Below are 26,736 nucleotides of genomic sequence, written 5' to 3' on the forward strand. Positions count from 1 at the left end.
CCAAGAGCTTTAAATCTTCAGAGATTTGATGCAAAGATTACCTAGAAGCAGAAGTTTTGTCCTCAGTTAGAAACTTTTTTCTTCTTTATCCCTTGGAAAATATATTGGGATTTGATCAAAGTTTTGGAAGTTGGTTACTGAAAGCTCTGGAGCACCTAATCTCCTCCTGGGCTGTCAAGAGCTCCTGGCAGAATGGTCTCTGCTTTTCTGTGATATTTTTTCTTCACTTTCCAACTGTAATGTCCTCCTAACTTTCATTCTTGTATGAAATTTTACTGGTAAAGAGACTATCCAGAGACGGAAGAGTAGCTGAGGTCAAGCACAGCTTCTATTAACAGGTTTAGAGCTAACTAAATGCAAATAACCAGCATTAGTTCATTTACAGCTGAGCCCTAAATCAAGCCCTTCAACATCAGGAAATCCTAAAGCGCAGGCAACTGGCCCATGTCACCTCTGCCAGCTTGCACTCCTTGCCTGCTGTGCTAGTTGCAGGCAGTGCTGTGCGCAGAGTTAGGCTTGACCAAGCAGACCAGCCTGGGAAGCAAAGTCCCACACCTGGACCTCTGTGGGCTCAAGCGGCATGTTCTTCATCCGTGTCTCGACACAGGGTTTGCTGTTTGTGCATCGTGCTCACTGTCTCCCCGGATATGTCCTGGAAGACCAAGCAGATGCCTGGGAAGTGCCAGCCACGGGGAGCTTGTCCAAGAACATTTTGGATATGCCTTCCAGAAGCAGCTCTCATATACCCAGACATTTCCAGGGCACTTCCTTCTTGTCCCCTAGGTTTTTTTTGGAGACTGGTTGCAGACTGCCATTGAACCACTTGATCCTCTGACATGATGGTTCAGCCATGCTGAGCCATTGGGTGTTCCTGGCATGGTTCTGGCTTATGGCAAGGACTCTCATGGACAACACCCAAGGAAGCAGTGCAGGCTGTCACACAGATTTGGGCACAGGTTTTGGGGAGAGAGAGTTACCGTGTGTAGGCAAAAGCTTGGTTGTGCCACGGGGTCTCAGGCTGGAGGGATGGTGGTGTTAGCGTGCAGGTCTCCAGAGGGACCTCTCTCAGGGCTGGACGGGTGGCCAGGCTGAGCCTTCCATGGTGGAACAGCACCTCGGCTGCTTTGTGCATACCCATGGCTGGCACAGGTCAGGGTCCGGTGTGCACCAGGCAAGCCAGGAGAGGGGTCCACCCCAGTGCACACTGTTGTCTTGCTCAGTACCCCACACTGGCACAGGTTTTTAAGCAAGGGCCCTGATGGCTCTTGTGTTCTACTATAAAAAGAATCCCTTTAGCAGCACAGGTGTGGTCAGGGACAGCAATGAAATAATTTGTCTGTTTGAGCCATCCCTCCTTTGCCTAGGGCGGGAGGGTGTTGCGTGTATGTGCTCCACCTTCCAAAGTCATGATCACAAGACTTCTTTGGGCCAACCATCCTATGTCAGGAAAATGAGTGGCCTTATCCTGGGAAACAGGCGGGGAGGAAAGGGGATGTAACACTGGATTCCTGGAAGGCCACAAGCGAGGGGTGGTGTGTGGGGGGGGTGGACTCGCCTTCATGAGCGTGCCTGAACAAAACATCTCGTCACTTAGATGAGAATATATTGTGACTGATGTGCGTGAAGGCTAAGAATATGTTAAGGGTATAAGCGATACATGGATATAGATATAAAGAGAGTAAACGCTTCTTATGATTTGTAAAGTGTTACTCAATATAAAAACAGGCCAAGAAATGCTTTGAATAGCTAAGGCACCAATGCCTCACTAAGCCATCGGTACTGCATTGGCATGAAATGGGAGCACAGGCAGGCCTTGGCAGAAGGAGAGATACACCACGGACAGATTAAGGTTACACAGGGAAGCACGCCACGGCAGAGATAAGGCTGGTTGTCAGCTTCCGTGTCGGCTTTGGCATTTGGATCAGTTAGCTCTCTGATGGAGGGGGTGGTCACATGGATGTTTAACTCCAACTTTTGGAGCTAGATAAAGGTGCAGACATGAAGTGGTCTTGCTGATGGATGCTAAGACAGCATTACATGTTTTTACTCTTAATAACAGTTTCTTCCTGAACTTGGAGTGAAAAGTCAGATGTTTTAGCATCACTTAGTGAATCTTTATTTTACATTTAAGTCTTCCTTCTTGTTGAGGCAAGGTGAACTAGGTTGGAAAATTCAGGGTACACTGCACAGTGGTAACTGGTCAAAATAGAGTGGGAAGCACTGGCACTTCTGGCCAGCTGCACCCTGAGACGTGAGGAGGGAACCCCACAGCAGGCGGCCAGTTCCTGGCACACTCTAAAGGCCCTGTGCAAAATGGGCACTACCTGGTGTCCGTCTGGGGAGAAATCCTCTCAAGCGGGCGCCGGTTGGCACCTTCCAAACGCACCTGAAGCCAACAGACACCCACGCTTTCAGGTGCCGGTGGGCTTCAGTAGTACGAGCCCTGCCACGGCTCCATCCCACACAGCTCTGCCCGTGCTCCCGGCACAGCCAAGTTCCTCTGTCCCTCCCCTGTGTCCGTGCCACAGCCAGGGCTGTTCCTGCAGCGGGCCCGGCACCAGCACAGCCGTGGTGGGGGCAGCCGTGAGCTCTCCCGCTGCCCACGGCACCCTCCTCTGCTTCCCACTGGCAGGGTGAGGGCTCCCGCCTGCCCTCGCGGCAGGGTGGTGCGGGACGTGGTGGTGCTGCCAAGCCTGCGGCATCTCCCAGGAAGGATTGACACCATCGGCCATCACCAGGGCTCGGGTGGCGGTTCGCGGTCCCCCCGCCTCAGGTACGTGTCCAAACCTCTTGTGCCTCTCCGGTGACAGCTGGCGCTTTTAGGGGACAGTTTTGGTGTCAGCGCAGCCCTGGTGCCCCAGCTGGCTGTCGGGCACCCGCACCAGCGCTGCGGAGGCTGGAGGGGACCGCAGGTCACACCGGGCCACGGGCACTTGGGACGGTGCCATTGTGCAAGGGATGTGGGGCGCAGACCCGGCCTCCCATGGGCCGTGGAGGACTCGCCCGTGTCCCTGTCTCACTGGCCCCTTCTCCCTTCCTTCCCCCCAGCCGGGTGGGCTGTCCTGCCCCCACAGCGCTTTGCCCTGCCTGGCCGGTGCTGGGCATCCATGGAACGCACCACCCCCTTAGGCTCCGTTACAGTGTGTACGCGTGCAGCTCACGCTAGAATTGTCCCGACGGACTCCATCTTGGCGTTTTCCAACTTTCGGTATCTTAACTTTATAATAAAGATGGGGTTTTTTTCCCTTTGATGCATTTTTGTAATACAGCTAAAAGACCCATCCTTCTCTGAAGAGCAGACCACCTGCTCTTTGTCTGGTCAGCAGATTTATACCCTCAATCTGGTGAAGGACCGGGCCAGCTGAACACTATTACTCTCTAACCAAGCCTCCTGTGTCAGGAGGTAGGAGGGATCGTTGGCTGGGAAGACGCTCGGCTCTTTCCTGGGCACTTGGGGCACGTTGGGATGTAGGAACAAGGCACTTGTTCCCACAGCTGGTGGATGTGGCTCCTTTATTCCTGACCTCTCTTCCGCCTGTGCTCTCCTCCTCTGCTTGTTTCTTCCTGCCCTCGGCTGTTCCTGCCTCTTCCACCAGCGACTCCATCCCCTGCTCCCTTTTCCTCCTTACCAGCACTGCCGGACACCTGGTGATGGGCAGCGTGAGCACAGAAGAGGCGTTCTGGTTCTCTGATTCTCCACACCTAACACTACAGCAGCACCGGGTGCCAGGAGAAGGAATTGCTCATGCCGCAAATCAGGCTGCATAGAAATAGGCACATATACTTACCCTGTTCATGTCAAAGACTTCCAGAGACTTTGAAGGATCCATCTGTATTTGTCTGTTTGTCTGATTTTCCACAGCTAGAAATGAGACCACCAAAAGCACCTAGGTTAGTCAGAACATTCCTGCATCTCAGTTTCTGGGTCGAATGTGTCCTAAAAGGACAGTGATACTTGCTAAAGGACTTCATTGAAACCACTAGTAGAAGTTCTCCACGAGCGGTGGGAACTGTGGAGACTCCTGAAGTCTCGAAGAGCACAAGTGGGTACTGGCCTTTGGAGGAAGCTGGGAAAGAGTTCTTGGCAATTACTGCTCAGTCTTGTAAATCCCTGGTCAGGTGAGATAGTGCTGGCTGTGGTCCAATGATGGAAACACCTGTGTTATTCTGGGTTTCTGGACTGGAGCAATACTGGGCCAGACGCTGGGCACGCCGAGCATGGGCAGCTTCCATCGACCGCAGCTGGAGCAGACAGTGCCCAGCAGTGCCCAGGTGAGCTCTGGGCACGTAGCTTCACAAGGTGACGCGGGCACCTCGCCAGCCAGAGTGTGAGCAGCACCTCGCAGTGTCTCCTGTGCCAGGCAAACCCAAGTGGTGTTTGGGCTGGAGAGGGCAGGAAAGGGATGTGCAGATGTCACTGCCAGAGCTTAAGGATGCTGTTTTCTGGGTATGAATGGGCCGTGAGTTTGGAGCCTGGTGGCATGTATTCACTGCACGTGTGGCAGTGCTGTTTCAGGTGTCTTCTTCAGATCCCTGCAGGTCCTCTTCCCACTGGAATATAACCTCTTGCATGCTTCTTCAGAGATCCTCAGATGTATCTTTGCTGTAGTTCAGCAAGCTCACCCTTTCTGCTTCTTTGCCCCATCTGTATCTCATTCAGTGTGTGTTTCTGGCTTGAAGAATGAGAGCAGCTCTTATTCAAAGTGCAGACTGGATGAAAAGGGATTTTTTTGTGGGGAAGGACAGATGGTAGCACAAGAAAAATACAGAGACAATGTCAGTCAGCATGAGAGACTGGTCTCAGCACAGCTGCAGCCCTGAGTTCTTGCTTTGCAGAGGTTTGTAGGGACCTACTCTAAAGCAGTCAACACAGGGGAAAAGGGCATGGAGCATACTGCCTGAAAATGTGTTATGCGATGCCTGTACGCGTACTTACGTGCACACTTAACATGGGCACGCACAGAGCACACAAGCCGATTCCTTGACACTGTATTGCAGCTGAGCAATGTAAAAGGAAGCCAAGCAGCTGAACACTGGAAAACCTGCCTTCAAATGAGAAGTTGAAGTGTAAGGAAAAATCAGCAGAGATCGCTGAGATTGTTGTGGTTGCAAGCAGCTCATGAAGGCACAGTTTCCAACAGCAGAAGGCTGGCTGATCCAGCAGGCAGAAGCAGTGCAGATGCTCTACCTCAGCCAGAAATGCTGAGCTAATGCAGCAATCCCAAGTGCGAGTTTCTGGCCAGCATTGCACAGGCAGCCAGGCTAGGTGGCTTGGAGATGGGACTAAAGCAAACAAAGTGTGGGAGAGCCAGAGCATGGTATTAGGGGAGGAGGTCAAAGGAGAAAACTCTGCTTGTCTCTGCGGTGGCTCAGTTGGGCCTCTCCAGCTCACCGAGAACCATGAGCCTTCCATGGGATTTGCTGCCAAGCAGCACGGGAGAGCAAAGGCTGCACCAGTGTCTCTGGCGCAGAGGAGGCCGAGAAGAATAAGCCGAGTTGGTCTCAGTGCAGGGGTGTGAGCTTAAGCACTGGAGTCTTTTATGTGGGGGAAGAGCTGGAAGGGGCTGATGCTGCTTGGTTGCCTTCACCCTGAGGAACGGCCCGCATGGCCTGACACGTGTGTCGGGGCAGGCTGCGTGTGAGCCCTCCTCCTCCTCCTCCTCCTCCTCCTCCTCCTCCTCCTGCTGCAGGATTGCTTCTGTAGCCGAGGGAGAGCATTTCCTCAAGTGTGTCCATGGTGGTGAAGGCACTGCTTGGGCTGCAGTGTCTTGGCTGATGCTTGTGTTTGCTCTGAAGTGACAAGGGTCCAGCTGTCCCCTGGCCGAGTTCCGAGTGCTCGCATTGATTCACAGCTCCACTGGCTGCAGCCAGCCGGCCGGGCTCCTCAGGCACCTGCAGGAGAGCCCTCGGTGCGCTGTGCATGGGCAGCTTGCCTCTGCCCTCGGCTGTTGTGCCAGGTGGGGTGATGGGGAGCCTGTGCTGGACTCACTCAGCAAAGTGCCTGGGAGCCCAGCCTGGGCTGGAGATGGTGCTGGGTTCCCAAGCAGCTGCAGGATTTTTGCTGGGTTCATGTCGACGCCTAGCAGCACGCTTCGTTGTCGCTTCCAGAGCGGATAGCCTGGGGAGCGTGTTTGCCCAAGGCAGGCAGGAGGAAAGCACCTTGCCATTGCCGGCGCCTGCCAGGCCGCTGGTGCTGGGGGAGCGTGGCAGCGGTGGGGCCCCCCCTCTGCCAGGCCGGGTGCCTGTGCGCTGCCCCCCGATGCTCTGCCTCTGCAGAGTGAGGGATTGGCTCCCCCAGGCCGGGGTTGCTGAGCCTGCTGTGATCATGTCACGTCGGGCTCCGTCGATGTTAACATCTCATTATCTTTGTTACTGTAATTACATTATCCGCTGCTTTATGCAGAATTATTCTCCGAGGACTAATTGATGGATCCATGTTTAATTCATTAATCATTAGCATCAAATTCGACAATTACAGTGCACACTGATTGTGGAATTTCAAATGTAATGAGGGAAGAATTAACAAAGAAAAGGGAAAACCTGTTTCTCTGGCATACCGCTGCTCACCATGGGGGACAATGACATTGAGGGAAGAAGAGGCAGCAGAGAGCAGGGTGGTGCAGGTCATGGCAGATAGGAGGCTGGTGGGATCATCTTGTGCCTTTCTCCTAGTTGTGGCTGCACAACACATTCTTTCAGGTCAGAGCAGAGTCATTAATCTCCTGCGAAAGAACGAGTATTTGGGTACTGGGGAAGAAAAGCTCAGAACAAAGTTACCTGCCCTGCCCTGACAATAGCTCGTGGGTGCAGGAGCAGCGCATCCCGCCCTGCCATGGCAGGTTTCCAGGAACACCAAGAACATCCCCAGTGTTCTCACACTTTGCAGGGAAAGCCGGCTGGTCAGTGTGTGGTGTCTTCAGAACGAGCTTGCTGCCCCCATGATTCACCCATAATCCTGTGGCTGGTCTGTTCCCTGCACAGTGCATAGGACCTGCTCTTAAAATCCATGGCTACCTCTCGTCATTTCAGTATTTCCTACTCTGAGGCAGGAATCCTGTAACACTAGTCTCTTTATTTTGGTACCCATGAACTAGTTAGCAGAAAGAAAGCCAGAGCAGTCTTTCCAGTCCTGCCCCATCAGCCAGTGGATCTGCTCAGGACCAGGGTTGGTGCAGTATCCCTACACAGCTGTTTCAGTACCAGATGTGGATACGCTCCTTCCTTCCCTCCAGATGGGCTACTGCAGGGTCTCCTCGCTTATGGAAATGGGCAGCTTCTGCTTCATATTTCAGTGGTCCTTGCCAGTCTGAGGATGTAAACAGGACTTCCCTGGTACTTTGCGTTGAGTCAATTAAAGAGCAGGGGATGCTCGGTTTTCTGTTGTCACCCAAATGAGACATTGGAACTGGCTGCCAGCTCGTGCCCAGTCTGCTTCAGTGCGGTGCATTTTGATTTAAACGGAGGTTTCCAGCTTGGTTTGCCTAGCTGCCACAGCTGCAGTCGTGGCAAGCAGCTCCACGGACAGTGGCAGCAGCAGCTTCTGAAGCTACCGGGCTGTGTGCGCCCGGCCGAGAGACCCACTTCCAGCCAGGCTCCTTTCACCTCCTGCAGCGTGGGCACTTCCCCGCAGGCAAGCCCTGCCGCAGCAGCCCGGCCTGCCCGCGCTCCTCTCCAGGGCTCCCTGCAGCTGGCAGGCAGGCACTTCCAGAGGGACTGGCCGGGTCTGATGCTTCTTGCGGGAGTGAGGCGGGGGCACGCTCCTCTGAGCCGGGACGAGTGCTGCTGGCTGGGAGCCTGGTGTTAAACCACGGCTGGCCATGATTTTGGCTAGCTCACGTTGCTTTCTGTTGAGTCTGACTGGCAAAGTTCAACATTAGTTACTGTTGTTCAGCCAAGGGCCAACAACTTGGACGTGGTGACACCAAAGCTGAAAGGCAGAGGGCGAGGGTCTGTCTGTGGTGTTTGTTGGTGTGGGACCTTTATCCTTCCCAATAATATGTTAAAGGGTTGTTTGTAGTCTGAAGATGAAGCAGAGATCAGAGATTTAGTAAAACTTACCTGTAAGTAATATTTTGCATCATGAATCATGTATAAAATACTGCAAATTCATATGTATATTATAAATATTATAAATTCACTATAACATTCATATGGTAACATCTTATGAGTGTTTATCTGGCTGCCTGAAGTAGGAGCATGAATCCAAATGTGAGGTTGGAGCCATTGCATTAAAGGATTTGCATTGAGTAGAAGCTAGAAATTGTCAGGACTTCATGGGGGAGAGGAGTGCATCAGGAACTTGAAGGGATGACATGAGGCAGGACAGTTCCAGCAAACCTTGGTGCCCACTCCTTGTGGTGGACAGAAGCCTGAAGAACTGAGATATCTCTCAGCTATTATTATTTCTTTCTATAGAAGGAGAACTGAGGCAAAGAGAAGATAGAGCCAAAATTGTCAAAAGCATCTGCTATGTGCCCCCAGTTTAGAGCCTAAGAACTGCTTTTTCTTTCCCAAGAACTTAGCCTTTTTTTTAGCCCTTTAAAGTGTAGCTGTGAGCAGTGAGCTCCTGTTTATCAGTCCTCAGAGTCTCCACCTGGGAACGTGGAACAGGAGGAACACATTATTAGTGGCTGTTTTTGACAAATGTTAGTATAAATGACTTGAATAGTAGCTCTGGGAATTTTGCAGCGGTGCATGGATTAGATCCCTTTCCTCCGAAGGAAATACTTGGCTGCTTAGCCTTGAGCTGCCCCTGCTTTCCCTGCTGCCTTCTGTGTTGTTCTTTTGGGCACCTTGTTCCTGCAAGAAATCTTTCAGAGGTCTTGAAGATAGCAGACCACCTCACTTCTTGTCATCATCCCCATCATCCTCAGGTGCATGCTGGCCCAGTCTGCCAATTCACCTCCAGCCCACTGTCCTTCACGTGGACGGGACATGTGCAAGCACTGGCCTGTGCAATGATCACTTGTCTGTCTCAGTGAAGCAGCAGTTGTGTAGAGCTGTTGGTCGGCACCACCGAACTGTGCTGAACTATGTGTCCACTGTAGACCAAGGGGATGGGATTTTTCGAGCAGTGGGTGAAGGTGTGCTAGCTGCGCTGTACCCAGTGCCAGGGGTGCAGCGAGTGTACTGCAGTCCCTTTCCAGCCTGGTCTGGGGAACTGGATGTCCTGCAGTGGTTGGAGCATGTTAGGCGCAGTGCTGTAGCAGGTATTCTTGTTTAGTTTCACCTGAAAGGCATCCATTTTGTGTGCTCAGAGACTGCTCAGGCACATGAACCAAAGGCGCTGGCCTGGCCGGTGCAGACTCGACTCATGCTGTGCTGCCTGGCCATCGCTCCCTGGGCTGTGTGCCGAGGCAGAGCATGAACGGCACTGTCCACTTGATCCAAGTCCTTCCTGCCCCAAAAAAATCATTCATGTGGGCCTGTTCTGAGCACAGGACCTCTCCCAGTGACTCCCATGGCAGGGTGGTCAGTTGGCTGATGTAGGGTTAACCCCTTGGTTTGCAGAGGTTTACCCGTGGTTGTGGGTTAGTCGCCACTGGCTGTTCCTGCACAACCTCTGAGTGGGAAACTGGTGATTCTGGGTTGAGCGTCCTATCCCTGCTCAAGGGACTCAGTTACCTGTAACATCTTTGGTGGTTTGCAATATTCCATACACCATAAAAGTGTTAATTTTCTGTATGTTTTACAGAGTCCGTGAACTTCGGCTTATCCCCAGCTTTTGATAAATGCCACACGGTCTCTGCGGATGTGCTAGTAGACACCAGACCCAGGAGCGAGGTGCTTGCCAGCCGTGACTCCAAAGGCTGGCCATCCTACCCGCACCTCGCCGGCTGCCAGGCCCCAGGGTTATGCAGGGCCCTGGCAGGTGGGAGACTCAGGTTGTCTCTTTGGTTTTGTTAGGGACTCCAGGGGCTGACTGGCAAACTGCTCCTCGTGGTCTCTCAGTTTTTCCATCTGTACAACAGGAATGGCTATGCAGAGCATCCTGCTTCCCAGAGGGGGACTGCAGCCCTGGCACTGTGACGTGCTCCCGTATCCTCCCCGCAGGTCCCAGGGACAAAGTACAGTACCGTGTTGTGCTTCCTAAATTGCTGAGCAAGGCTGCGTCACAGGGTGTTAGAGGATGTGCCATGTCATGGTGGCAGTAAGTATTTATGATATTGCAACGTATTGCATCCTTAGGTTTTACCACACTTTTGTCTTCCTTTAGACGGCCAGCTGGGTCACTCTAGCCTGTAGGTAAGCAGTAGAATAATTTTTCCAGAATGAGTCTGCCCCTGTGGGAGGAAGGAGATGCTTTCTACTAGGGATGAGATCAGCTACACTAAGGTGTTTGAGATTTATCTGGCATGGCAAAGGTGTATACCAGTACTGCAGGTCTGAATTGGGGCATGCTGTGGCACATCAGCTGAAACTGCTGATCTGTTGGTTGTAAAGTGGAAAGGCACACTGAGCTGCTCAGCTGAGATATCCTGGACTCTGCGTGAATATGCAAAGTTGTTACCGAGTTGTGCAAATTGGATTGTGTTTGCACCAGCCAAGAGAGGAAAAATGTGGGAGTAACTGTGAGGCAGAGCAGCAAGGAGCAACTCACATGAAATCCCTTATGAAAACCCACAGTCTGTACACAGTCCATAGCAGCTCCTTGCCTGCCTGTCCACGTTCCTCCAGAGCCTGTCCTCATTACGTCTGAAGACCATTTTATCTGCACTGGAGCAATTATGTGAAAGCACTGGTAGCCTATTCAGTCATATAGAAAAACTATTACTGTTGTATCATTTTCCAGCTTTACTGGTGACTCTGCAGACGTTTGCAAAGATGCTACCATTCTCAGAGAGTTGATGACCCAACTATCTTTTGCGTATTAAGTAGCTTCATCTGTCACGTTTTCCAGAAGGGCCTCATGCTCCCCTTGTCAGAGCATGACTCCCCTATGGAGCTGGTGAGCCAGGAACCATGCCTGGGAGCAGAGCTGCCTGCTCCCACCATTCCTAGGAGCTGTAGAACTTGTCACCCAGCCGTGAAAATGAGGTTTCAGCTCCTGCCCAGTGGCTGAGGTTCTGTACAAACAGGGGGAGAAGGGCAGCACCTTCTTGCTTCAGACCTGCTCTTTTTCTTGCGGGCTTCCTTTGCCAGAAATCGGGCTGCCATTCTCTGTTTTGACCCACCAGTTGCCAGAGGTTTCTGTCCAGAACCTGTTCTATCTTTGCCCCTTTTAGAGAGGCGCTCACCCATCCCTCTGCTTTGTATGTCCACACCCAGAGCCTTCCTGCTTGGGAGGTGTGAGCACTCAACTCACTGGACCTGTAGGCTGGGCATCATGGACACACTTTATTGTGACTTTTCTCAAAAGGCAGCTTGTCTGGTGTGTGACAGACTGCTCTGGCTGTTCCTCTTCAGTTTTCACCATCATCCACAGCTGTCATGCAGCATATCCAATCCTTCTACCTTTTATCCTTTAGACCATGGCCATGGTGTGACTCGCACATGGTCAGCAGTCATGTTCTCTAAGAGTATGCAGGGTAAGCGTGCTGGGGTACAACTTGTACCTGTGACCTCAGGCTTCACTCAGACAGCAGAGCATCGCCCAGGTGGGCTGCCATCGCCTGACAAACCCTCTGCCCAGAGGAGATGCAGGACCTCCTCAGGTCTCTGCTCCGTGCTGCCCTTCCAGGGAGCCCAGCCTCTGCAGCTCCAGCACCCCACACTCCATCTTGCCTCTAGACACAGGGCACGAGCCCCAGTGTCGCCATGAGAAGGACCCGCAGTGCAGGCCTGTTCTGCGGAGGTGGCCACTGGTGTGAGAGCATCTGGCCACGCTGGGCCCAGTGATGCCATCACAGCCCTGGCTTTGCTCTGCATCCCTGGGGTGGGCTGCCCTCTCCCTTGTCCAGACCAGTGAAGGAGTGAGGCTGTGCCCCAGTTGCCGGTGCTCAGACCCATCTCCCCACATGGATCTCCTGGTCCTTGGGACGAGCAGCACCATTAGCAGTGCGGGCAGGGAGAAGCTCGCGGGAGGAATGGGAGCACGGGAGGGAGCTGCCAGTGCTTCCTCCCCTCCCCACCCTGACTCTCTCTGCCCTCCCTGATGGGAAACCAGAGATTGATTTTCTCCGACCCAACAGTATAATCACTAACCCTAATTAGAGATAATTACTGGGACTTGATACACTTATTACTTGCTAGAACACTAAAGGAGCTGTGCATTGCAGGGCTGAACAGGCAAAAAGGCCTCAGAGAAAGTGAGGAGGAGAAAAGAACAAGGCAGACAGAACACTCTGATGATCAGAGCCCTGCCCAGGGACGATGGAATTGCCGAGGGAAGCCAGATGGGCACGCAGCTTCGTCACACAGGGGCAGCAAGCCAGCCCCATCGACTGCAGTTGTGGTTATAAGCATCCTGGATTTCTGAACATCTGGCTCTGGGTGTCTTGCACAGGGCACCTGGAAAAATGAAGAGGGTATAATTAGTAGCCACCTGTGAAAAATCCCAGTATAAATAACTTGCCCCATGTTGCCAAGGAATACTGGGGCAGCAGAGTAGCTGGTATTCTGCTGAGGTGGACTGAGGACCTTTTCCAGAAAACCGTGCTTTCTCTTCCACACAGACCACGCTTGTGCTGCAACAGGGAAAGGGGCAGGGGAGCAACTTGTTCTGGGTAACAAACTCGTGCCCTTTCTGCCGTTACCCAGTCTTCCTGCCAGCTCATCCCTTCTTGAGTGCAGGCTGCCACTCCTGGTTGGAGTCCCCCTCCCAGATCTCTCCTCTGCTGCTCTGCACTACAGGCACATGGGGTCGGTGGCTAGGGTCTTCATTCTGTTGCTGGACAGCGAGGTGCCCAGGAGGAAGGTGCAAAAACCTATTGCTAGCAGACAAGGGGTAGAGTCATCCCGTTACGGGCTTGCCCCAAATAGAGCAGTGCTTGCTTTGTCCCCTCCTAGGGACCTGTGCAGAACTTCAAGCTGATCCATGGTCTCTCTTGGTATTGTGCACACCGGGTGGTTGTGTTGCTGTGTGCGAGGCAGCCTCTGTGGGCGAAGCAAGCAGGAGTGTATAAAACATGTTATGAGTGAATAGCTTTAGAAACAGAAGTTATGTAAGAAAAAATAATACAATTCTAGCATAAGCTGAATGGCCTTTTCAGTTGCTAGCATTTGTGAGCTGTGTGCAAATGCTGGGGTTTCATCATTCACTGCAATACTTGTCCAGGTCCACACTTCTGCAGCAAACCCAAAAAGTTCTGGGTCTGCTTTCTTCCTTCCTGCAATTTTATATCAGACTCGGCTTCCTGCTTCTGACTGTAAATGCAAATGGTGATTCGTATCGTTGCAACCTGTCATGATTATCTGTCTCCCACCGCTGTCTTGGTGATCTCTTTTGGACTTTTCAGCTGCACAGTATCTTTTCTGGTTTGTATTTTAAACAGTATTACTTGTACATTTTCTGCAGCTTATGCTTTCAGGTTTCTACCAAGGCTGTAAGTGACACCTCTGGTCATATTAACAGGCCAGGAGAGAGATCCGAAACAAGGACCATTTTTCCTTCCTCCACTCCCCACTGCTCATTCCCAGCACTTCGGTTTGCATGCCTCAGAAACAGTTGCTGAAGTATTTCATTATAGCACGTTGGAGAGTAAATTACATTATTGTGGTGATAGTCACTGAAGGACTTAGCCAAGTGACACTAAAGCTTCCTCAGACTTTCTGAATCCTACTGGTTCAAAGAAGCCCCCATAGCGAATGCAGTAGTTACCCTCATCTAAGCAGATGAGGAGAATGAATCACAAAACTAAAATTCAGTAGTGGCTTAGGTAGAAGTAACCTTGACTTTGTTGTACTGGTGTTCAGGCAGAGTAAAATTCACATCAGAAATAGAGAGTATTAAACACAGACATACACAGACACACGCACACAAAAATATATATCTGAGCCAATTTCACAAAGCTGAAAGCAATTATGAGCCAGATCATTTGGGAGAAAGAACTTAAACAGGAAAAAAAAAAAGTGAAGCATAATTAGGAGTTTTTCAAGAACATTTTACTGGATACCAGAAAGTTAAAATCAAAAGGAACGTTGCACTGCTGAAAAATGTATTAATCTGGGTTAAGAGGAGACATAAACTACTCTCTCTCTGTCCAGATAGTGAAGAATGCACAGGAACAAAGGAAAGTGGAGGGGAGCAAGCTGCATTGTGCTAACATACTTTGTACATCTGTGTATTCGTATGTATATAAAAAGCAATAAAAATAATGGCAACATAATAAAGTAATCGATAAGTATTGAGCAGCAGTTGAAAGCTCCAGTAGGTCGGTAGCTGATAACACCAGTGTGGTCCTGCATGGCCAGCTGGAACCACGGGTGGAGGCTTTCTCTGCCATTTAGCCACTTGCCAGAGCTCTGCAGACTAACATCCGCCGTGAGTGATTAATTATGAGCAGCCCTCAAAGTGACCCTTTTGGCTTTGTGGGAAGCATTCCAGCTCCTGACGTTCCCAGACTTGCTCTGGTTACGGCTGCACAAAGGTTTTGTTTCACCATTTTATCTGGGTTCATTGCTTGTGAAGAAGTCGTGCACCTTGTGCCTGCCCAGCTTCCCCAGACCACACATAGTACCAATCAAATTTAGAGAAGAAGTTAAATACATATAGCAAATTATGCTGTTGATTAAGAACTTAGAAACCAAAGTCAGCACACCACAGTGGCTGGGTAGAGCGACCCACCACCTTTCTCCATAGTGGCATCAGTGCCTCAGCTGATGGGAAGACCGACACTGCCTCCCACATCTGAGAACTGCTTAGTTTGCAGACTTCTGCCCCAGTCTGTCATCTCTGCTGCCTTTCTCCTAGAGGGAAACTTCTGTCTCCTTCTCTCTCATAGCTGCTTTACTTGAAAAAAAGACAAATCTTGCATGTCGGTTACTCCTCTAACGCAGATCCAGGATGTTGAGCTCAAAGCAGCTCCTGTGTCCTCCCAGGTGCTTTTTCCTGTTCTGGTCTCGGTGGTGCAGTGTGGAAGTGCAGCTTCCTTCACCTTCTCTCCTTCACCACCATGCGATGTGTCTTGACTTTACACTTGTCTTGTGCCCTGTACTTGGTGAGCTTCTGCTGAAGTGGCTCCCTTCTCCGCAGCATCTTGATCACTGTATGACAGTATTTTTAGCCTATGAATCATGAGAATAGTCACTGTTCATATATCTTACAAAGTTCCTAATCTTCAACTTTTACATGTTCCATGGAGACTCTACATAACACACAAAAAAGTGATGGATTTAGTATCTGAAGCTCATTTCCCAGCTCACCTTCCCCCTCTTGGCTAGTTCCAGGAGCCTACATTACTATGGTTGCGAAAGGGGATACAGAAAAGGTAACCAGCAGAGTTAAAGATGGTGAAAAGTTTTTTTTCAAGTTTATTAGGAACTAATGAATCCTAAAACCAGCATTCGTTCATTACTGTATGGAAATAGTAGAATGGTTGATAAAGAAAAACAAAGAAGTGTTCTGTGAACACTTCTGTTTGCTGTCTGGGAAGAGGCAAGATGATGTATCTTATCACAGAATGATGAATTCTTCATATTCCAACTGTAATTAAGAAGCATATTAAACAGCAGGTAGGAGATTTAGACATGTTTGAATCAGCAAGTCTGAATTATTTAATTCAGGAATTCTAGAAGATGTGGTCAAGGTCTTTCTGAAGTGCTGATGGTGACTGTTGGTTTTGGGATGGAGAGGACTTCTAGAGGGCTGAAGTTCATGGATTTCATGTGTCCACAGTATGAGAATGAAACCGATAGATTGGAAAGGGCTCAGAGAATATCTGTAAAAACAATGAATGCTGCCAAATGCACCTCGTGGTGAAAGATTCAAGGAGCTCAATTTGTTTAGTTTATCGGAGAAAAGGTTAAGAGATTATTTCAACACCATCTGTAAGTACCTATATAGGAACAAAAATTTGGTAATAGAGAGCTCTTTATCAGATAAAAATATACCAAGATCCAATAACAGGTAGCAGAAGCAAGACAATTGAGACTAGAAATAAGGTGCAAATTTCAACAGTGAGGGTAATTAACCACTGGAACTACTTATCAAGAGTTGCTGTGATTTCTCTGTCACTGACAATATTCTAATCAAGATTAGAAGATTTTCTAAAAGATACGTTGTAGTTCAGACAGGAGTAAATTAGTGGAAGACCTATGGTGTAATTTTATGCTATGCGGAAAAGATCAGACAATCAGAGGGCTCCTTCTGGCTGATTCTGACTCCCTGTCCAGATGTGCTGTCACTAGCTCTCCCGGCAGATTCGCCTCTTCCCCACACAACTCTGGCCACCCTTCCTCGGCCAGTGGAGCTGCACTCTGAGCGGACAAGGTCTGCTCCCGTGGGCTCTGCGTGGGTGCTTGGGTTGGGCAGAGCTCAGGCTGGAGAAGGACCGAGTAGTTGCAGCTGCCTGTGCTTTCTGGGCTGTTGGCGTGCTCTTGGTGCCTGAGGATTTTGGGGAGCCACCGTCACTGCAGTACCTGTTCACAGGCTTCTCCGGTTTGCTGGCGTCCTGCTGTACATGGAGTTGGCCACCATCTGAACCAGAGATGAGTCTGGTGTGTTGGCTTGGGACACCTTGGCTTATCTCCTGTGTCCCTGAGTTTTGGTTGGGAGATAGAAGTATAAAATGGTAACCGTGTCACGGTCAGCCCTTCCCGTCCTGCTGCAGGCAGCTTGGGTTTTTGGTCCTCCCAAAGATGTCTGGACTACACAGAGCTGTTTCTCCTGGTGGTTTGTACTCACTACGGATTAGCTTTGGTAGGAGCTAGGGTATTATATAGTCATTTACCATGTGCATATGTCCAAAAATGTGCTCTCCAAATGCAGTGCTAAGACAGGAGGGAGATTCCCCCATGTCAGAGCATCTGTGAGGCCCAGTGAAAGGCAATGGCTCCCACCGTGTGCAAGCTGGCAGATCCTGATAGCCTTGCTAAGAAGCAGGGCTGGGAAACCTCGGCCGCCTGCGGTTTGGATCAGTGATTTCACACAGACATTTGCTGTTGGCAGAGCTGGGAAGGACATCTGTCGTCTCGGAACATGCCCCACCATGTTTGTGGGGCTGCATAGGTGCTCAGTATTGTTGCTGTCTCCCAAGGAGAACTTTGAAGTTGATGTCTTTCAAATAACATGTCTCCATCCGTACGCTTCTTGTTGATAAGAGCTAACCTACGGGTTTTGGCCTCGTTACTGGTAGGAATTGTTCGAGAGGAAGGAACGGACTATGTCCAGCAAAACAGCATGCAGCGCTTCCTTCAGAAAACCAACCTGACAGAGACTCTTCTGGCTCCGGACCTGCTCCAGGGGTGGGGGCAGCTCTGGGAAAGGCAGCCGCAGGGTGGTCCCAGGACAGCTGCATTCCTGCATACATGGCAGCTGACCGCCCATTGATGGAGAGTGGTGAATTATGTCTTTACCAGCAGGGATTTCGCAGGCAGTCAGCTTAACCAGGCTCATTGGCTCTCGCCTCCCCTCAAGAACCAGTTGGTTTCTCGGAACTGAGGAGTTTCCCACCAGCTGGAGGTGGGTACCCGTCCAGCCTGCTCCACACAGCCCAGGAGCAGCATGTTGGGGTCCAGAGCAGCTGCGGCTGCCCCACACGCACAGCTTTTGGGGAGGCTTTGAGACGTGCTCTGGCTGCGGACACCAACAAAGTACTTGAGAGTCAGTACACTAAGGTGACTTGCAGTAATTCAGATGTTTATTTGGAATAAATGATGAGCAGTTGGCAACAAGTACCTTAAAGTGTTGGTTAATGGATAGTGGTAACTGATGACTCTCTGTGACATGGTTTGGCAGGTAGTGAATAGCATTAATCTGCAGTGTGCTATTGGCCTACTGCAGTACCAGAGAAAATAGGGTTTGCTTCATGCCAGGGTGTCCTCACGCCATCCTGGGGTGACCTCCATCGCCGCCTCATGCCTTACAGCTGGCAGTCTCTGCTGCAACGCAGCGTGGCAGTGGCAGCCCTCTTCCTGTGCCAGAGCAAGACCTGGCACTTCAGAGAAAAGACCTGTGCTGTCCTTGGCCATAAAACAAGGGGGAATTCCCAAACTGCTGTCCAGCTTGTGCCTCTTTAAAATTCAGCATACCCCTTTTCCCCCGAACGAACCCGGTTTCTTCCATGTTGTAAGGGGCCGGCAGCGGCCAGTCTGCCCCAGGAGAGCAGTGCTGAGGTGGGGATGGGGTCGGTGGCTCCTTGCAGAAACATAACTGCAGGCAATTGTCTGTCCATGCCCTTAGCTCTGCAGGGCCTCGGGGAAGTCATGGGGTGCAGATGGTCGGGGATCTACCCTTCATGTTTCTGGGAGGCAGAAGAACATACAAGCAGCCTTAGCTGAGATGAGGTGTCCAGCCAGCCTCCTGCCTTCTCTGAAAACACCTGCCACCACTGCCTCAGCCTGTGCTCGTGGTGGCTTCATGCAGAGATAAAGAGCGCGTTGGGATAGTCCAGCTGAGAAACGATGGACGCCTGAAGAACTGAGGCCAAGCTGTATCCACAGGGTGATGCTCAGTCTTCTGCTCAAGAAAAAACAATGACCTCATCCATGAGTAATTACACTGTACCAGAACATAGCTCCAGCGAAGGAACTGAGAGCGAAGCTCACTCCAGACAGCAGCAACTGGTTCAGAAGTCTGCACTTCCAGTTTTCATGGGAGCTGCAAACTTTGCTGTGCACGACTTCTGATAATCACATCCGACCAAACCATCCTGACCACAGTAGGGTAGTTGGTGTTGAGAAGCACAGGCAGAGCAGGATTTAGCTGCCATGTGGCTATTCTCCCGTTGATCACATTTTAATGTTGAATTAATCCAGCAAGACACAGCTCTTCCTTTGAGTTATCACCAGGCAGGACTCTGAGAGTGTGAAGACATTTTTGTGTTGCAGTCTGCTGGGTGCATTCGCCAAAGGAGGATGAGCCTTTGGGACCCTGCCCCCTTTCTCAGGTTGAAACGGCTTTATTCCTGGGTTGACAGCATCAAACACAGCAAAGAGATTAGCCCAGGACCATAATCACTGGTATCTGTCCTTTGTCTGTTGGTGCGCAGAGCATATCCATCTGTACCGCTGAAGCAGTCTCTTTTCCGTGTCCTGGCCAGACTGCAGACACTCAGCACCCAGGACGTGCATCAAGGAGACATCTGGCTTCACCGGGAGCTTCCTCAGAAGTGGATGCTGGATGCTAGTGGTAGGAGGCAGAGCTGATGGGTCACAGCTTGGTTTGTTCAGTGCTGGTCACATTATTGTATGTTCAAGGAAGAGAAGGAAGTAGTCCTTTCCTCAGTGAAGTTGTCAAGAATGTAGGTATTTCTGTAGGTATTTATACTCCTATAAAAAAACACATGTGACTTAGCATGTCCATACACTTCGTGTTGCTATTACTGGCATTCTGCAGTAGTTCAGGACTGCAGGTCGTAGGATGTGGGCAGGTGGGCTAATAGGATTAGTAGAAATGGAAAGTCACCTTTGTTTCTATACCCATTCCACCTTGAATTAGTTTTTTTCAGGGTGGTAGGTTGTGCATGAGGATCTAGGTGAGGCATCATACCAGCTTTGTGCAGAAAGTGTGCGTTTCCCACTTATGCAAGACATACCTCATCTTGCACAGGAGAGATCACATTCGTCTTAACCTCATCTTGCACACGTGGGATCACATTCGACTTTCCAGCCTCAGTGGTGGTGTAGTTTGGTAATGCTGTGAAGAGGCAATACTTGCAGAATTCCTCCTCCTGTGGTGTGCCCAGTTAAGAGCCCCAGCCTAGTGCAAACATTCATGTCATTGCAGTGCAATCCAAATCCCATGGCAAACAGTATGTACTTTCCCATTTTTTTCTGAATCAGGCCCATTAGTTCCAGAGTACATGTCTTTGCATTGTGTACTAAATAAATTTTGTTGTGGTTTTGTTAGCTCACTTTTCAAAATCATCTAGTCCTGTATGCCGTCTTCATCTCCAGAATACTGGCAGTGCTTCCAACTTAACGTTACCAGGAAATTTCACCAGAACCCCTGTATTATTTTGCTGAATCACTGCTGAAAATACTGGATTTGTCCAAAGATTTGTCCAGAGATCCTCAAGTGACTCTGCAAATTATCTCCTTCCCAATTGGCAGCACCCCTTTTTGCTAACTCATTTTTGTCCAGTTCCCTGTGTGTCCATACCTTAATGAAGAATTTCCAGTTTGCTTTGATTCAGGTGTTTTACTGAAGTGGCCAGGCTGCCACACTCCACGCTGAGAAAAATGACATTCTGTTTTTAGGTCATTTTCTATTTACTGCCGTGTCATCGGTTAGGCTTTACTTAAAAAGGCATCATGAAGCCTTGCCTGCTGGTGAGGTCACACTAACATGGCTACATGAATCTCTTTTTTCTGGGTTTTTGAGGAAATAGTGATTGGGAGAGCTTTGCTTGGGGGACTGTAGGCAGGGTCAGGGAGAGTTCAGTTCCTGGAGGCTTTGGCTCAGAGAGGCAGTTAGTATTTTACATGTAGCCTTTTATTCACCTTTCACTTTGCTTGCCTAATTTAAAGGGAACATATCCAGCGACTGCCAGTGGTGTCACTTCCAAAGGGACGCAATTCCTTAGAGCTCTAGCCTTGTTGGGACCACCTTGCAGATCCCTGGGACAAGCCAGAGTTGCATGGCCAAGAGGTCCGCAGCTGCGGCCGCCTGCCCTGGCAGTGCGGTGTGCTCCCAGGGTGGCTGCTGGCAAAGCCAAGCGGGGCTGCGGGGCAGGTGCTTGAGGTGCCTGGGGCTGCTGCGAGTCTGACCACAGTATATTCCCTTCCTGCTGCCAGCACTCGTTCCTGCTGCCCAGCCTCACCCACCGCACAGTGCCACAAAACCAAGGAGGTCCATCGCTGGGCGCAGGTTTGGAGGGTGCCTTGGCCACGGCAGAATCGCATGTCCCTGGCTCTGGTCAGGGCTGGGGCACTTGGGCGTCTGTGGCAGCCCGCGCTGCCCTTCAGAGGAGACGATGGAAGGGCACGTGCCTGCGGGCTTGGGCTCCCAGTATGGCTGGGGTGGAGGTACAAGGGGCAAATCTGCGCTCCCTGGGGCCCTGCAGGACTTTCTCCTTTGCCAGAGGAGCTTCTCCCAGGCACTCTGCACTCCTGCTGTTTGCATCCCTCTCCTCTATGGCTGTGGCAATAGACACGTGCTGTGTGCGCAGCCTGGCTTGGGGCTGGCGGGCACTGCCTGAGCTCTGGGGCAGCTCATCCTGTCCCATCCCATCCTGTCCCAGCCCAGCAGCAAAGTCCCCAGGACCCAGCTCTTCCCAGTCCCAGGAGAGCAGCGTTGTCCCTGCTCCAGTGGCAGCAGGCTCCCTCCCACGAGGAGGCGAGAGGAGATGGATGCGGCAGTCAGGAGCAGAGCGCCAGCTAATTACCCTTCCGAGTGTGTCTTGTAAATTAAGGGCTAATTAGAGGCAAAGTCAGTGTCATGGTTTTACACGTGTTTCTGTGGCGCTGAACAAGGGGAGGGAGGGGGAGCGTGCGGCAGCCGGGCTGGAGGCAGACGAGCCGGCGGCTCTGCTGCTCCTGCCCCACGGGCAAGGGCCCTGGCAGTTCGGGGCTGCGGGGCACTGCGGCCATGCGAGCTCTGCATTGCCGCTGCCGGGGCAGGCAGGATCTGCAGGCAAGGCTTACAGGTAGTCCCTACACAGTGCAGCAGAGAAAGGGGATTTTTGGTCCGGGGTGGGCACATGGAAGAGAAGGGTGGGAGGCACCCGCCATGCTGGCGATGAATGAAAGGTGGTTGTGGATGGCAGGCATGCCTGATGCAGGGCTGATGGCCCACATCACCTCTCCGTTCAGCACACACCTTGGATCCACCTTTTGTAGGGGAGGATTTGGGCTTCTTGAGCTGTTGTTTCAGGCACTCTGCAGCTTCAGGCAGCACTCGGGCACCAGTGACATTCGGATCACATTTGTTAGGTTTTTCATGGAAACAGCAGGGACAGAAACGTAACTTCATGTACAGAATCCAGGGCTCCACGGGGGATTTTACAGGGCTCTGCTCTTTGTGGAGGGTGGCTAAGCACTGGAATAGTTGCCCAGCAAGGTTGTGCAGTCTCCCTCCTTAGAGATACGCAAAAACCATCCAGATACAGTCTGGGGCAACTGGCTCTGGGTGGCCCTGCTTGACCAGGATGACAGGATGACCTCCAGAGGTCCCTTTCAACCTCAGCTGTGCTGTGAGAGCAAAATGAGGCTGGTTTTACACAGCAAAGACATGGTCAGGTGAGCTGTCCTGGCTGCAGCAGATCCAGCTGGGGACCTGCTCCTGCAGGTGTCCATCTGCTCTCCAGCCTGATTCTGTGAAAGGATCCCACTTACATCCCAGTCCCGTGAAACAAGTTGCTCGGTTTCTCTTAGCCTGGCTCCTTGCATGGCCACGGGGTGGTCACCTCTGGCGAGGCTGGAGCAAGCAGATGGGTCAGGCTGTGGTTGTGCATCCCATCAGCCAGGCACACTGCAGCTGGAGCCAGTCAACGGGCCTTGCACTCATCCATGGACAGAAGGGCTGGTGTGGGAGTCCCAGCTCAGCATCTGCGCCTCCGGGTGTGGAAGGAAGAAACATAGCTTCAGAGTAGGGAAAGGGACCCTTTGCTTGCCCCCGAGCTCCCAGAGCACTTGCTCTACGGTGGCTGGAGCTGAATGCCCTAAGGGCAGGCATAGGAAAGTGCTTGTAGTGGGCAGGTGTAGGGTAATCTCTCTAGGGCAGCGTCATCTTCCTTAACAGATTGCCTGCATCCTTGAATAGCAAGATTTTTGCTCCCTGTCAGAACTGCTCTGTATACTATTCTGGAAATTGTATATATTCTTGTAATCCAGAAACACTTGACCCATTTTGAGTCACTGAGTGATCTTGTCTTCTGTGATGGCCTCTAGTCCCAAAACCACTCCTTTCTTGGGGGTTCAAGCTCCTGGGCTCAGCCGCAGGGATTTTCAGCTAGTGGGAAGAGGCATTCCCACCCACAATCCCCACCTTACAGACATCTGTTCCCCTGCTTGTCCCTTTGACATCCTCTGTGTGATTTTCCATTCACTCCTAGTGCCTCCAACATGGTTATGTTTCTTGCTCAGGACACACAAGAGGTGAAGTTAAGGAGTGAGGATGGACACGCTGGCTATGGAGTGGGTTTGTGTTTGTCCAGGTACCTAAAGGCTATAGTGAAAATTATGAGCAGACCATGAACTCCAGCTGCAAAATCTATCTGGAGAAGGAGGCTGTGAGCCAAGATGCGTAGCTGTGCATCTCAGGGTGCTGGGTTGAAATCCATCAAGCTGGGTGTCCCTCTGAGAAGTGGTGTGTGCTGAGCGGTGCTCTTTTCTCAGCACCTTTGGGGGCTGATGCACTTGCACCCCTTGGGAGAGGAGAGCCAGACAGAGCCTGTCCTCAGGCAGGGCCACCCGGGGGCTTGTCACATCAGGTACAGGACAGCTTTTCCTTCTTCCACTGTGCTTCAGGGCAGCAGCTGGTCCATGCTAAACTCATGTCTCTCTTGCAGGTGCTCCCCACTCAACCAGCAGTACCTCGCTGCACTCAGAGCGCTCCATCAGCGGCATCAACCTGGTGGGCTTCAGCTCAAAGCCAGACGGCATGCACCAGCGCTCCTACTCCGTCTCCAGCGCAGACCAGTGGAACGAGGCTGTGGCTATCCCTGGCAGCTGCCCCAACCCCTGTAAGTAGCACTTCTGACCCTGCTCCCCTCAGCTGCAGCAGGTGGGGAGGCTTATTTTGGTGATGGGGCAATCCTGAGCTATGCCCTGTGGCTGCGAGCCCAGACTTTGCTCATGGGTGTCAGACACAGCCCTTGGGGCCTTGTTGGGACTGTCCAGCTTCGTGAGGGTCAGCTGGCAGTGTCCAAACTGGGGGGAGAAGCTCTCTTGCCAGGCACAGTAAAGCAGTCTCCCTCCAGTCAAGGGATGCTGCTCTGAGGACTGCTTTGACCTCTCTCCTCCACCTGCCCCACTCTCAGCTCACCGTGCAAGGGATAACCATTGCTTTCCCCCATCTCTGCTCCTCATCAGCACCCCCAGCTCCCAGATTTTGGGGCAGTTGAACGAATAGGAGTAATTCCTGTCTCTGGAGCGCACACTGAGCGCCGCCCGCCCCCTCCCCCCACGCTCACTCGCTCTCTGTGATGTTTCAGGACAGTTGAGTGAATTAAAATAATTCATACATTTCCCAACGTAGCCACTTTGCCGAATTGGAAAATAAATGCTTTTGTGCTGCATTCATCACTCCTTCGTTCCTGGCTCTGCCGCCGCACTAAAAAAGCAGTTAAATGCACATCAAGAGTGGAGGAGCCATTTCCATGCCTGCTCGCCCCTTGTAGTTCTCATTAGCGCGGCAGCCGCCCCCCCGCTCGGTCCCAGGGGCTTTCGCAGTTTAAAGAGAGCCTCTTTATGATCATTACCGGAGTCCGACTGTGCGGGCGCCATTTGCAGCTGAGGAGGCTCCTCATTTGTAACTGTGAAAAACTATCAATTTCAGCGCGCCTGATGCAGCGGCTCCATCATTGGCCCCATCAGCTCCCTGCTGGAAGCGAATTAATCAGACTGTTACTGCTGATGGGGCAGCGCAGGCGACGGGAGCGGAAGGGCGCAGCTCTGAGCATTAATGTGCCGGCAGCCCCCCCCTCCCCTCGCCTCGGACACAGGGTGCAGCAGGGCAGCCTCCACTCCTCCAGCACCGGAGGAAGCGGGGTGCGAGGGGGGACCGCCGCTCCGCGCGCTGCTTCGGACACAGGCGCATCTGCTGGGATGCTGCAGGACCGGTCCTCGGGCCGGGAGAGGGGTGCCCCACCACGGGCAGCACCTTGCCTTGACCCACTGGAGTCGTGCAGGCAGGCAGCAGAGCCTCCCATGCTAACTGCCGAGCATGCCCTTGTATGCGCAGCAGCGGGGTCTGCGCTCCCTGGTGCAGGCGAGCAGACGGGCAGCGCTGCGGTCCGCACGCACCTTGCCTTTGCACAGGTGAATTTTGTGGCACAGCCCTTCCGGACAGCAGCTGTCTGCCTGGATAGCCTCCTGCCCCAGGAACCGTCCAAGCAGGTCTCGTCTTCCTCCCAGCAGTCCCCCTGAGGAGCCCAAGGGCCTGGCGTGGCCATGCTGTGCATTTTGCCTGGCTTGTCTCTGGCCTGAGTGTCACAGGAGACCAAGCCAGCCTCTGCTCCCTGTCCACGGGAGGAGCTTGCAGCCACCCAAAGCAATCTACCTCTTTCATGCAAAGTAACCAGGAGACTGACGCAAACGGGAGCTGAGAAGCTGCTGCTTCTCCCGGTGACGTGGAGGGGTGAGATGTCAGCTCAGTGCTAATTGTGTGTCTTGAGCATTGAAGGCTGCGCGTCCACTCTCAGGTCCCACTGCACTGTGCTGAACCCTGAGCCCTGTGGGTCGGTCCTGCCTTGCCCTGCCCTGGCGTTAGTGGTCCACAGGCACGTCACCGGGCCGGTCGTGCTGAAGGGCCCGCAGGATACGAGGGGCAACTGGCCCGGCTGTCCTGGGAGCCTCCTGGAGCAGCCTCACAGTCCGTCGCCCAGCTCACAGCTCGCAGCACCATCACCGCTGCGCTGGTGGGAAAAGCAGCAATTTCATACCTCCCAGCATCCGTCTCCTGTCTGCAGAACCGCTCAGGGCTGTCGAGGAGGGACTGGGGCAGGTGGAGCCCCTGGAGCAAAGCCCTGGCCCCAGGGAGGTGGCGAGCCGCTCCCCGGGCTCCTGTCCCGGTCAGCTGGAGCAGCCCTGGACTGTGCATACACCAGGCTGGCGGCTCTCCAGGCTGCGTACCTGCACAGGCAGCAGCCAGCAGAGAAAGTGGGTTCTCAGTGTCACGAGGGAGAGGGCTTTTGGGGGGACAGGCAGTGCGTCCTGCATGGCACGGCCTGCCAAGCGGAGCAGCATGTCCACCCCTCTGCTGCAGGGCTGGGCTAAGCCGAAGCAGGCATGCCTCGCACCTGCGCCTGAACCTGGCTGTGCCACCGTGTCCGTGCAGCCTGGGTCTGAGTTCTCTGCTGTTATTTCCAGCTCTAAATGGCGGGGCAGGATGAGGAATATTTCTCTGCTCAGAGCAGACTTGCAGGCGCATGCAGAGGGTGCAGACTGCATTCACGGCTCCCAGGGACGGGCTGCCTCCTCCCGTTGTGACCTGGAGAGCACATGGGAGAGGGGTGGGACGAGCTGTACAGGCCATGTAAATACACTCCAGCATGTTTTGCGTTTGTCCTGTACGGGAGGACCTCTGCGCCCACCCGTGGAGACCCAGGGGCTGCCTGTAAGGCCAGCTGGTTCAGAGGGAGGAACCAGGAGGTCCCACGCCTGCCTGTGGAAGGCTTCCCATGGTGAGATGGGGACCTGGAAGTCCTCGGGTGCGTCAGAGGAGCTCACTTCTGTCCTGCTGGGAAAAGAGGGAGAGCAAGCAATACCTGATCTTGTAGAGAGAGCGTGTTTCACGTTCTGCCCCTGCCCCATTGTAGTCCCATCCCTACCCCACTGGGGGCCCTGGAAGCCCCCAGCTCTGTGTCTTTAGCTGCTAGGTGGTAAGAAGAGCAGGGATGTGGATGATCTCTGCTCTGCGGAGCGTGAGATGTCAGGCTCACCGCAGCCTGCAAGCACATTGGCAGGAGCTGCAGAAATGCATGAACCCTCTACAATGAGCGGAGGGGGGCAGGATGCTGGTGGTGCATGGTTTGG

The 26,736-nt window shown here is 52.3% G+C and overlaps 1 protein-coding gene across 2 annotated transcripts in view; it reads left to right on the forward strand.

Annotated features, from left to right (window-relative positions):
- The window catches only part of AGAP3 (ArfGAP with GTPase domain, ankyrin repeat and PH domain 3), a 152,079-nt gene that overhangs the window by 105,935 nt on the left and 19,408 nt on the right, over positions 1 to 26,736 (forward strand). For both annotated transcript variants that reach the window (XM_049798296.1, XM_049798295.1), the window contains exon 12: positions 23,550 to 23,723. In XM_049798296.1, the coding sequence (XP_049654253.1) occupies positions 23,550 to 23,723 (174 nt within the window). The remainder of the gene's footprint in view (positions 1 to 23,549; positions 23,724 to 26,736) is intronic.

Source organism: Accipiter gentilis, chromosome 4, assembly GCF_929443795.1.
Source record: "Accipiter gentilis chromosome 4, bAccGen1.1, whole genome shotgun sequence".
Taxonomy (NCBI): domain Eukaryota; kingdom Metazoa; phylum Chordata; class Aves; order Accipitriformes; family Accipitridae; genus Astur; species Astur gentilis.